The sequence below is a fragment of the Podarcis filfolensis genome, assembly GCF_964270895.1.
Source record: "Podarcis filfolensis genome assembly, chromosome: 10".
Taxonomy (NCBI): Eukaryota; Metazoa; Chordata; class Lepidosauria; order Squamata; family Lacertidae; genus Podarcis; species Podarcis filfolensis.
Genome location: NC_139612.1, coordinates 53,497,541 through 53,510,370, shown reverse-complemented (window position 1 = coordinate 53,510,370; position 12,830 = coordinate 53,497,541). Strand labels below are relative to the sequence as shown.

Below are 12,830 nucleotides of genomic sequence, written 5' to 3'. Positions count from 1 at the left end.
GACTGAGGAAGAGGATGCCATTTTCTTAACAAGTGAGTGGCATCAATTTGATACTTAACAAGGAGTAAAACTAGGAATGATGCCATCTTTTTGAAGGTGTGTGGGGTCTTCTGTGTTGGCTTTTGAAAATTCCCAAATAAATGGCTCTAATGTAATCCAAAGGAGAATAAATTGGTTATATTTCACACAAAAGAGTTCTTGGAAGGTTTAATTGAGAGGCTGCATAGTGCAGCTGTAAAACAGGAAAAATTCAAACAAGGAATTGGGTAAGAGAATAAGGATAAACCTTAATGCCATTATACAATCTCTGTTGCATCATGGCTTTATCTAACATGCTAAGTTTGGCTGTAGCTGCTCCCGCTCCATCCAAAAAATGCAAGATTGTGGGGAGATACAGAAATAGTGGTTTGGAGCATTTATTTTTTGGGTGGGGGGGATATTAATTTTAATGGCAATGCTTGAAAATAGTTAATGGTGCAGCGAAGGAATTGCTAGGAGGATGCTCTCTGTGAACACCAAGGCATGTCTACAATAGCATCCCTACACTGAATCAGGCCACCAATCTAACCGTTTTTACAAGGGCAATCAAACTGCAAAACAATCTTTTGCATATTTACTTAGAAGCAGGTCCCGCTGTGTTCAGTGGTTTTATTCCCAAGGAAAACATGCACACCTTTAACAGAGGTACTGAATGACACACACATGAATAGCAGAATCCTCCATTCATATAATTCACATTCAGTTTCAGTAACATTTTGGTTACACTTTGAAGATATGTACCCTAACATCTTGGTATTCTTACCTCTCTATTTGTTGAGTAAAACTATTTGCATTCCCAACTAACCGTCAGTATGCTGTGCTGCTGTAACTATGACACCAGTAAAAACCTCTGTTTTGTAAGATGGGGAAAACTTAAAACCTGCAATCTTTGTTTCTCCAGGTGTCTTTACTACTATTTATCTAGTGACTCATTTCTTTCTTTAGCTCAGTCACACACTACTGGCTTGTCTAACTGATCATTTTTTATAAGGATTATTGTGTGCATGTGAAATGCATGACCACGTATGGAGAACAGTATTTATTAGTATAAATATAGAGGAGGAGAGGAAGATTTCTGCAGTGAATACTGTGTTGACCATTTAGATCAGACCATCTAGAATAAAAGAATAAGCTGCTGTAATTTAAGGTTGGAAGACGTGCAGCTTGTAAGAGTGTGGTTTCATTTCTGAAAATCTGCTTCATATTTGGACTTTTGCATATTATGCGGGTGTGTTACTTTCATTATGAATTTCTGCCCCTACTTCCCTGTCCTATTAACTTTGGGGTGGGGAATCCTTATATGAACTTAAGTTCAGAAAATGTAACTGCACTGGCTTGATTGAAAATTTAAGTGCAGAATCCATACAGAATTTTCTTTGAATTGTTGCCAGCGTTACTTTGGATTTGGATTACTTTGCACAGATAGAAGAAGAGAGAGCTGCTTCCCCCAGTATCGAGCCACATTTGATTTCTGAGAAACTTGGTGCAATTTGATGTACACAGATTCCTGCTAATGAAGTGCAGGCATTCACTTGGCCTGTCCTGGTTCCCCAAAAGTCCAGTTGTCCATCTTGATAGCAACCTGTTGCAAGTGTTTCTGGTTCAGATCTAGCCTTGGAGTCTTAGAGCTTCTTTTTGACATAGCCTCCCGATTAGGGGAAAACCCTGTGTGGTTTGACTTTCTTTTTTCAGTGGCTCCTGTGGATTGTGGGGGTGGTGTGTGTGTGTGTGTTGCGTATGTCGGGATAGGAAGAAAGGAAGGAAGGGGGAACTGAAATTAGAAAAGGAGCCAAAGAGCGGCTGCTGGTGAAAGATGATTACAGCTCATTTCAAGGCCACTTCCTGCATGCCTATGATAGGACAGTAAACAAACGCCTCTTCGGAAGCACAGAAACGGGCAGGAACTAATGTGTGGAAGAGAAGGGTCACAGCAGGGTCTAACTTGGCCTGGCAAGAGGAAGCTCCAGATCACATGGCCCTGGGAATCTGTAGCCTTGTGTGCATGTGAGAGAGAGTTGAGCCGATTTTTTCTTCTTCATCCTTTCTACCATCCACCCTATAGATAAGCGATCTCGTTTCTTCTCCTGCCCTCTTCCTCCCATCCCCTTCTGGACAGTTGTGTGACAGTATCAGATGGCTGCTTTGTCCCCTTCCACATCCCTCCCAAGAATGCTTTGGGCATTCCTAAGGTCATTGTAATGGTGAGGGGCCTCCAGCCGGGACTTGACATCCTGCCCTCTCCCATTGCCAATTTATGGCCCATGAAAGTTAACCACAAGGCCAAACTCCACTCCTGCTGTTTCTAGATCTCCCCAGGATGATGGGTGTCTCTGCCTTTCTCCTTCTGCCCTGGCCAGAGTTCTCCTTCTTTCCCCGCCCTGCCAAACCCTCAGTCTCCTTCGGAAGATTTGTTACTTGAAGGCCCTTGGTCTTGTTTCGGAGCTTATACTCTTTCCAAAAACACCAGAGGCACATGCGCTCTCAAAATGGTGCTAGGTCCAGTGCTAAAGAGCTGGTGGAAATTATGCCTTGTGCATAGCAAATACCTTATCTCATTGGTTAAGGTTTTAGAGCTGCCTTCCCCAACCTGGTGCCCCCTGGATGCTTTGGACCACAATTCCCAGCCTGGCAGGTAGTTAAGGATGAGTGGTAGTCCAAAACATCTGGAGGACATCCTGTTGGAGAAGCTTGCTTTAGAGATGGCAGAGATGGAGAAGTTAATGAAGAGTATCTAGTGGGGGAATGGGCAGTCACTCCCCATTACAATGATGGAACGTGAAGTCCCATCACACTTCATACTAACAAGAAACGTTTTCTCATAATTTTCCTTGCATTTCTAAAACGTAATGTTAAAACACTCCATCCCATTGATGATCCCTTTTCACACATTGGAACAAAGCAGTTTGGGAGCTGCTACCCTGTAGCGTGCTCTCATACTGTTGGCGAGTATGTGGGGTGTGAATGAAGAAATATTGTGGGCCCTGCCTTTCTCCCAGCTGACTGTCAACTGTTTGAAGATGGGTCAGATGGTGGTGGGGAGAGAACCATGTCATCGGTCCCTCAGGTGTAGTAGCTTCATTCTTATATCCTCTCCAACTGGGTTCACTCCACAAGGAAGTGAATCATACACCACTTACATGCACAGAGGAGTTTCTGGGGCATCATGACAGAAATTGAACAAAACTGAAAGCTTCCTCTTTCAGTTTGGAGATTGTGTGTCCCTGATGTGGTCATTCATTGTTTGCAGACTGCTCCATGGGTGTTGCTATGTCCCAGGTGCTTGTTGTACCTTATGTAGAATCATAGAAATGTAGAGTTGGAATGTATCCCAAGAACCATCTGGACCAGCCCCCTGCAGTGCAGAAACTGCAGCTGAAGAACCCCTGATGGATGGCCGTCCAACCTCTGTTTAAAAGCCTCCCATGAAGGAGAGTCCACCATCTTCCAAAGTATTCTGTTCCACGGTCAAAGAGCTCTTACCGTCAGACAGCTCTTCCTCTCCTCTTCCCAACTTCCCTTTCTTTCAGTGCATCTAGGCAGCAGAGGTTCCAAGTAGACTGGGCCTTTGAATGGGTGAGAATAATCTGCTCTGATCCTCCTTTGCTTGATGGGGCTAATATAGTGGCCGGAGAAACTGAGCTGTAAATTAGGAAGTCCCTGATTCAGAGCTCATCTCTAGTGTGTGATCCCTAGGTGGCTTTAGGCATACCGTTCCCCTCTCAGCCTTAGCCACCTCCATTTGTTACACTGGGAGATAATAATATTAACTTGCCTTGCAGGGTTGTTGTAAAGATTACAACAAGACAACGCACGTGAAACATGCTGAATGCTTGAAAATACACCACACAAGTATTAAGTTATTGTTAAGTTGATCTGGTGCTCAGTGTCATAGCCCAGTGGTAGAGTACCTGCTTTGCACTGAGAAGTCCCAGATTCAGTCCCTGGCCTTTCCAGGTAGGGTTGGGAATGTCTGCTGCGTGAAACCTAGAGAACTGCTGACAGTCAGTGTAAAGGTAAATGACCCCTGGACGGTTAAGTCCAGTCAAAGGCGACTATGGGGTTGCAGTGCTCAGTGGCGAAGCACTGGGAATGGCGTACATCCGGGGGCATGGCTGGCACGCATCCCAAGGGGTGGGGCGTGCCACCTGCAGGGGGGGCATGGCGCGTGTCAAGCGGCGAGCGTCCTGGGGTGTGAGTGGCGAGCGTCCCAACGGCAAGTGTCCCAGGGCTGCACGGCGAGCACCAAGCGTCCCGGGGGCGGCCGTGATGTCACCCCCGGATGGCACCCAGGGTGGACCTCCCTCCCCACCCCCACCTTCGTCTGCCAGTGGCAGTGCTCATCTCGCTTTCAGGCCAAGGGAGCCGGCGCTTGTCCACAGACAGCTTTCCGGGTCATGTGTCCAGCATGACTAAACTGCTTCTGGCGCAACGGAACACCGTGACGAAACGTCATTTATCTTCCCGCCACAGCAGTACCTATTTATCTATTTGCACTGGTGTGCTTTCAAACTGCTAGGGTGGGCAGAAGCTGAGACAGAGCCAACAGGAGCTCACCCCGTTGCGGGGATTCGAACCACCAACCTTCTGATAGGCAAGCTCAAGAGGCTCAGTGGTTTAGACCGCATAACCAACCAAGCTACATCCCATAAATTTCATTTTCTTCTTATCCTCTTCCCCAACCCCCATCCCAACTCTTGGACTCCCATAAATGAAGGTGCTATTTCTGTTGTATACACGTAAGTGAGAAGAACTGCTAACTATACTTCTTTTTTTCCTGCCAGGCTCTGTCCATGGCACGGTTGCTTCTAACAAATTTCCCAAGTGGACAGACTCTAGAGGCTTTGGGTTATTTTTTTCTTTCTTTCTCTTCTTCAACAAGTATTGTGTAAGAGACAATGCGCTCCCCCCCCCCACCATGGAAAACTTTTTTCCTTTTTTCTTTAGTTCACTGGCTTTGTATAATGCTGCCTTCAGAAGTAATGAGAGAGCAGGGGGTGGGAGAGAGGAGAGGGGCTTCTTAAAGGCCCAGAGCTACTTTTGAAAGCAAGTAAATTCTCCTTTCCCCACAATTGCATTGAATATAGTACAGAAGCACACTCACCTGAAGGACAGCCCCCCCAAAAAAAACCTTCTCTGAAATTGCTTTGGAAAGAAAAATGAACAGTGACCTGAGCAGCCCTTCATTAGAAGATCCTTCTTAGAGGCAATATTCATTCTTGGCCTGAACAGCCCTGTGGATGATGCTCTGTTGCCCTGGGAATGTGTTTGGCTCATTAGGAGCCTTTCTGCCTGATCAGTCTGCTGTGTGATTAAATGTGTGTTAATTCCTTCTAGTTGGCAGCAGGTCACCAGAGGGCTGTCCTCTCACTTGTGGTGCTGCACTTCCAAAGCACGATCTTTTTGTATACCTGGGGTGGGGTAGAGAATTGGTTTGCTTCAGCTCTATGGAGTGGAGCGCATTTGCACCAAAGCCTTGAGCAACAAATGGTTACGGTTTGCGTTGCAATTAGAGGCAGGCAATGCCGCAGCTACCCCTGCTGTTTTAAGAGTTTTTAAATGTTACTTTCAATGGCTTGGGGACCTGTGCCTTCCTCTTATGGTGTCCATATGAGCAAGTGTTGCATAATGGTTAGAGGGTTGCACCAGGATGGGAGAGACCCGGATTCAAAACCTTTGCCATTAAGCCCGCTATGTTGTTATCGGGCCAGCCACTCGCTCTCAGCCAAACCTCCCTTGCAGGGTTGTTGTGGCGATAAAGTGGGTGAGAGGAAGAGAACCATGTGCGTCATCTTGAGCTCCTTGGAGGAAAGACGAATACTGTAGAAATGTAACCAATTATTTTACAGTGGTACCTCTGGATGCGAACAGGATCCATTCCGGAGCCCCGTTTGCATCCAGAAGCGAACGCAACCCGTGTCCGCAGGTCACGATTCGCCGCTTCCACGCATGCGCGTGACGTCATTTTGACCGACTGTGCATGCGTGAGCGGCGAAACCCAAAAACAACGTGCTCCGTTACTTCTGGGTCGTCGCAGCACGCAACCCGAAAATACTTATCCCGAAGCTACTTCAACCCGAGGTATGACTGTACTTCTCCTGCTTACGATTTCTAAGTGGAAGCAAGCATCTGGACTTTTATTTTGCTTCCCTGGCCCTAATCCAACAGTGCTCATAGCATTTTGTATGAATTTTTTTAAAAAAGGCATTTTAAAAATTCGGTGGGTTTTTAAATCGGCGTGCTCACTCTCTGCACTACTTCCAATCAAAGAAAAACGTGGGGCAACCGACTAAAGTTAAATGTGAGCCCTGCAGCTTTTTCCATCCCCTCCTGACTCAGTCACTAAAATGCACTTGTGTCCCATTTTCAGCTATCAAAGCAGAAAGGCTTCAGGAGCTATATTTATGCTGAGAGCGACATTTGGATGTTGAAGGATGTCAAAGCATTGCTGTGGTTTGAATGCATACTACCTCTTGGACAGATAGTATTCCTTGAGTCTACGGTATTTTAATGGGTTTACTTGGCAAGGCAAGCTGTGCAAATGTTGGCAGCATGTGAAGAATATGTAGACTCCTCCGGGTAAGGAGTTCTGGATTTATCCCTGGAAGAATCGCATTGTTGCTTTAGTGCTACAACTACTTCTATCTTTTAAATTTAGCTTATTTTAAAGTTCTTCAACAAAAGCTTGTTCATTTAGTGGCTTTGTCTGGGATCATCATCTGGCTTTCCATTTACTGAAATATTTGCTTCCCTTTGTCCAAGCAAGCTAAAAGCACTGAAATAAAAAATAAAAGCTAAACCATTAATTGGCCACTTGTTCATTGCAGCCAGACTGACATTGCCCAAACACTGGAGAGACTTATAATGTGTGCTATTGGACTACAGGTGTGATATTTAGCCCTCGTGGAAATAGTGACCCAAAATGATATTTCTTCATGGTATTAAAAAAATCAAATAAATTTGTTTTGACTTGGCACTCACGTATTTTTTATGTTAGCAATAAGGACCAGAGTAAGAACCCATTGTCCTATTATGCTGGAATTTGGAATGCATGGCGCTGTATTTTTTTTTTTTAACAAACACACACACACACACACACACACACACACACACACAAAACTTTATTGCGGTCCATAGACCCATTATGACTGTACTTGATGTGTTTTTCTGATTCCCCCCCCCCCCTCCTAGGTAGACTGCAGTCATGCCATGTGCTGACACAATGACAGCGAACACAGTCGCCAGCGTGAGCATCAAGCCTAAGACCAGTGTTTGCAACGCTATTGAGAGGTGGGTAATTTTTAACGTCCCTTTCAAAGTGACTTCTAAGGAGTGTAAGGAAAGAAATGATGACGTCTCATTGGTCCTAAATTGCGCTTCTGAAATGAGAACAGTTTGAGTAGTTGCCCCTCACTTCCCATTTTCTGAACTAGAGACAAGCACTGTGAGCCTAAATACATGTACTGGGAGTAAGACCTCTGCACTCTGTGTCCTACCACTGAGCTTTGGCCCTTCTGGTTTGCTGCATCCCTCCTTCGTAGGTGTGCTAGATGTCAAATGTTTTGTTTCGGTTTTTTTAATTACATGCACTTTTCGGTGACATGTTCTGTTGACTTGACTTCTGTTTATAAAGTGGGTGGTGGTTAATTTTAGTATCTGTCAGTGATGGTAGCTGCTTCCCATGTTTATTGTCTTATTGCCACTGTAAATAGCCCTGGAGATACCACTATGGAGGTGAAAAGTTGGGTAGAAAGGTTTTTTATAATTAAAATATGTGGCAGGAATAGCTGGGAGAGAGGAAGCAGCTGGTTCATAATGTGTATATGGCCTGCTGTACCCCTTAAGCTAGGGACGCGGGTGGCGCTGTGGGTTAAACCACAGAGCCTAGGACTTGCCGATCAGAAGGTCAGCGGTTTGAATCCCCACAACGGGGTGAGCTCCTGTTGTTCAGTCCCAGCTCCTGCCAACCTAGCAGTTCGAAAGCACGTCAAAGTGCAAGTAGATAAATAGGTACTGCGCTGGCGGGAAGGTAAACGGCGTTTCTGTGCGCTGCTCTGGTTTGCCAGAAGCGGCTTAGTCATGCTGGCCACATGACCCGGAAGCTGTACGCCGGCTCCCTTGGCCAGTAAAGCGAGATGAGGGCCGCAACCTCAGAGTCAGCCACAACTGGACCTAATGGTCAGGGGTCCCTTTACCGTTACCCCTTAAGCTAGCTGCACACAGTGTACTGCTATAGCAATACCTTTTTTTTTAGCAAGCTTGTGGAAAGGTTTTGAACATGCGCTACACAAAATGGGATTCTGTTGATCTGAAGAACCCACTTAAAGTCTCAAAACACAGGCTCACATTAGTGCAGAGATAAGGGGAGGGAGATGCAGAATAAAATTGGATGATTAAGATCTTTAGATGAGTGAGGTAAAGATGCAGCTGGATTTACTGCAGCCTGGCACTCTCCAGATGTTTTGTACTTTTGCAACCCTCATCAGCTTCAGGCAGCACAGCTGTGCTGGCTTGGGCTAATGGGAGTTGTTGTCCAAAACATTTGGAGGATGCCAGGTCGACAAAGGTTGTTTCAGTGAGGAAAGGGGGTGGGGACACAAGTACGCCTCTTTCAAGGGAAAAGTAAAGGCAGAGGGAGGTGAGCAAACCTATGAAGATTTCAGGAAGTTTAAGAGTTATGCTATAAGCTCATGACCAAACAGAGAGCGAGGAATGTGGAGGTAAAGTTCCTCTGCCAATTTTTCTACCTTCATTTCATAGGAGCAGGTTTAAAAGTCTAAATAATACAACCACAAAGGCAGAACTTTGGTGCAGGCCTTCAAAGAGGAAGTGCTCGGAGACTGTTACCACCACGCCCAAACTGGTACAGAAAGCAGAGCCATCTCCTGTGGTAGAGAGCACACTGAAGGCGCTGGAGAACTTGATGTTGGATCCGAGGATAGACTGCATTCAGCAGAACATGCTCAGTCCCAAGATGATCATTGGCGACCCTTCTGTGGAACTAAACATCCGAGAAAGCAGCAAGATTATAAGGAAGCAACTGGGAGGTGCTCCAAGCCTGCGGGCTGTTGGGAAAGCAAGTTTGAAAAGCAAGCCTTCGAGCATCAAGGACAAGATTTCGGAGTGGGAAGGCAAGAAGGAAGCTCTGTCTCCTGCATTGGCGTGGAAGGAGGAAGAGCAAGGAGTTAAAGAGGAGCTCAGTTCGTTTTTGGGCGCCGTGGAGAAGATGACCAGGGAAAATGCAGCGGTGAGAGACGTGGATGCCAAGAGGCTTGTAAACTGGCAGCTGGAATGCAAAGGCGCGAGCAAAGAGAACGAGAGGAGAATCGGGGTGCTGAAATGTGTTGGAGAGAGGAAAGCAGACATGAAGCTGAAGGAAGATGAACCCGCATCCAACACTGGCAGGAGCACCGAGTTGAAGGAAGGGAAGAAAGAGGTCCAGAAGGAGAACGTGTCTGTCCTGAGTCAGGTCAAGAAGCTGGAGCAGGCCTTGAAGGGAGGAGCATCGGCAGAGCTGCAGCCCCAGTTGCCAGGTACTTACTATTCCCCGCACTGCCTGCAAGAGAAGGCGGACGAGGGGCAAAGTCCCTCTGAAGGCCAGGAAAGCCGGACGGAGCTCGGGAAACGGCTTCTCAGCTGGGACTCCGAAGCTGGTGAGCCTATCTTTGGGACTCTGGAAGAGGTGAAAGCGTCCCGTGCAAAATGCAAGCCCGGGAATGAGGAAAATGTCTACACAGAGCCAGGATTGCTTGATAAGAAGCCTTTTATCAATCCGCTGCCCAAGCCTCGGCGGACTTTCAAGCACGAGGGCGAAGAGGGATGGATTCCGCCAGTTAGGAATAAGCGAAATTTGCCCCCTCTGCCTTCTATTCCACCTCCTCCCCTCCCTTCTTCACCCCCTCCTTCGGCCGTCAGCAGAAGACTGAGGAATGGGAAGCATAAGGCGAACACGGATCACAGGTATCATTCCTACTTTTTGTTTTAAACTGCTGAATATGGAATTATTCGTATAACTCCTACATCCAATATGTGTTGATTCCTTTCAAACTGTTGGCCAGGTATGTGTGGATCGTGTTTTCCTGATTTGATAACGGCCAGCATTTTGATGTGGCTCGATGCAGCCAAAAAGCTTGGGGTTCAGTTCTGATCAGAATTGGCTTGCTATGTGCCAAGACTGATTTTCTGCTAGACTTCACTGTGTGCAAGAAAACTTACATGGGAGAGAGAGGGGGAGGGAAATAGAGCATAAATTGGAGAACCAGTTTATATGGTGAATCGCTAGTTTGCTTTGAGGGAGAGTTTGGCAAGGGACTGAGTGGCACACACTCTGCTTTTGTTTGTAAACTCATGGAAAGAGAGGACTCAGTGCGTTTTCCCCTCTTTGAAGTTTCATGCATATGAACTTCTCAAGCAGCGGTGGTTGATCTGTGACCCTCCAGATGTTGTTGGACTCCCAGCTTCCACCAGCCCCAATAGTCAGCAACAATAGGAGGTTTCATTCCAACAAGATCTGGAGGGCAACAGGGTTAGTCCAATGCCCCCAAACCCAAGGTGACTATCTAGCCTGGCATTGTATATCTTGACTGGCAGAGCCTGCCCAAAGATTTAGGCCAGGTGTGGGAAACCTTTTCTCATCTAGAGGTTGCTGAGCTGCAGCTGTGATCTTCCCTGGCCCTCGCTGGGGCTGATGGGAGCTGTAGTTCAGCAACATCTAGGACCAAAAGAATCCTACACCTGTCTTAGCAGAACTGTGCAGAGGCCTCTCTCTGCCTATCTGAGATCCAGCCTATATGTGAACTTAACCCTCTTAAGTGCTGGAGATGTGTTGCATAACCCTTCCTTTTCTAGCTGCTCCCTCCTTGCTCCCACCACCAAAACCCCAGATCTCAGTGTAACTTGCAGACACAGATCCTGCTGAAACCAGTTCATTGGGGGAGAGGGTGATTTCCAGCGTGAGATGGAAGAGGGAAGTTGGCAAGGGAAGGGCTATTTATAATGGGTAACTCAGTCAGTAGAGCCTGAGACTTAATCTCAGGGCCCTGGATTTGAGCCCCACATTGGGCATTGCAAGGGGTTGAACTAGATGATCCTTGAGGTCCTTTCAAATTCTATGATTATATTCTATTACCTATTATGTGCAACAAAAGGGCTATAGTTAACATGATGGTCGATGTTGGAATCTGTAATTTTGCCTTCAGCCCAGAAGGGTTAAGGGCCTCTAAATTAGGCCACTCCCAGAAGTAAGGAACCATTTAACTCCATGGCTCTCCAACAGTTAAGCAGGTTTTTGTAAAGAGATGCAAGCTCCTCCCTGACCTTTCCTGATCCAGTATTGGCCTGCATCACGACTAAAGCACGGAGCAGACTCAAGTGCATCAAATTGACCTATGTTCATTTTATGTTAGCTTGCCCATCAACATACATGGTATTTCACTAAAGTACCAAGTGGATGGGTCCCTTCCCTGAGGAGTTAGCAGTCTAAATGTTGGCGCCTAGGAGGCAACAGAGAGGGAAGAAATGGAGGCAGAGTAAATAGACAAACCAAGTGGATGTATTTCAGTGAGTATGCAGACTAATGTACCAAAGGCTTCAAGGCACGTTTAGATTTGGGGAAGTGACTTGAAGGAATGGAAAGAGGTGGCATCATGCAGGTGTTCTGAGAGGCAGTTCCAAGTGCATAGAAGAGCAAGGGAGAAGGGGCAGAATCTTTTGGGTGAACAAGAGATCTTTGAGTGGTGGAGCTCAAGGAGGAAAGATGTGCCAGGATATAAGAATGGAGAGATGTGGGGATCATGGGTGGCTCATAATTATCAACCCACCCTTCATCCTAGGACAGGTTACAACAGTTAAAACACAATGTTGAAAACAGTTTATAACAATTTAAGATCACAGAAATGAGATCTACAGTATCTGGGGGGGAAACCCTTTACAGTCGTGGTTTAACATGAGACAAATGTGTGAAGATGCAGTTCCTACCCTGCTGACTACACCTGTAAATAGTATTTCATATGTCAACTTATTAAAAGCTGTGCTTCTCTCTCTACCCCACAAATGCCACAGGAAGTCCTATGAGTTTGAAGATTTGTTGCAGTCCTCTTCCGAGAATGGCCGGGTAGATTGGTATGCCCAGACCAAGCTGGCCCTAACACGCACTTTATCAGAGGAAAATGTCTATGAAGATATTTTAGGTAGGCATTTGGGTAGCAGAGGAAGGTGATGGCCAACTTTGAGTGACGGGCAGCCTGATATTTAAGACCTAAGTAGTTAAATCTCAGTTCATTTGATCTCCTAACTTTATGTTAAAGTCTATTTTAGAGCAGCCAGAATTTAGGGCACTGTTCTGTTAGAAGTAGTTGCTATGTGTGTTACGAGTGGGGGTGGGGGTTGGGGGGCAGGGGGACGAGACGGGGTTCCTGTTGATGCTCAGACTTGCCTTGCCAGCAGAAATAATGTACATTACAAGATTACGGGCACTATATTTCGACTAGTAACAGAAAAGTAGTAAGAGCAGAAGAATATATACTGACAATTATAACATTGTGTGTACATAACATATCTAAAAGGGTACATGCACGCGCACACACGGCATAGATTAAGTTGGATGTTTATGTTACTCCCCAGCTAAAAGATGATCCAAAAGTGATTCACTTTCTGATGCTGTTGCGGAGTAGTTAATGGGGTTTGAGTGAATTGTTAATGTTTGTCTTGCATTTGAAGTACAGGCCACAATCCAAGGCAGAGGAGTGGAGATTAATAGACTTAAGCACACTTGACTCTGTGTGTTGGATTGTGGC

The 12,830-nt window shown here is 46.1% G+C and overlaps 1 protein-coding gene across 4 annotated transcripts in view; it reads left to right on the top strand.

The window, feature by feature from the left end:
* Positions 1-12,830, top strand: part of DENND2A (DENN domain containing 2A) — a 68,945-nt gene that overhangs the window by 21,768 nt on the left and 34,347 nt on the right. For all 4 annotated transcript variants that reach the window (XM_083572271.1, XM_083572269.1, XM_083572272.1 and 1 more), the window contains exons 2-4: positions 7,232-7,326; positions 8,797-9,996; positions 12,097-12,224. In XM_083572271.1, the coding sequence (XP_083428397.1) occupies positions 7,241-7,326; positions 8,797-9,996; positions 12,097-12,224 (1,414 nt within the window). In that variant the 5' untranslated portion in view covers positions 7,232-7,240. The remainder of the gene's footprint in view (positions 1-7,231; positions 7,327-8,796; positions 9,997-12,096; positions 12,225-12,830) is intronic.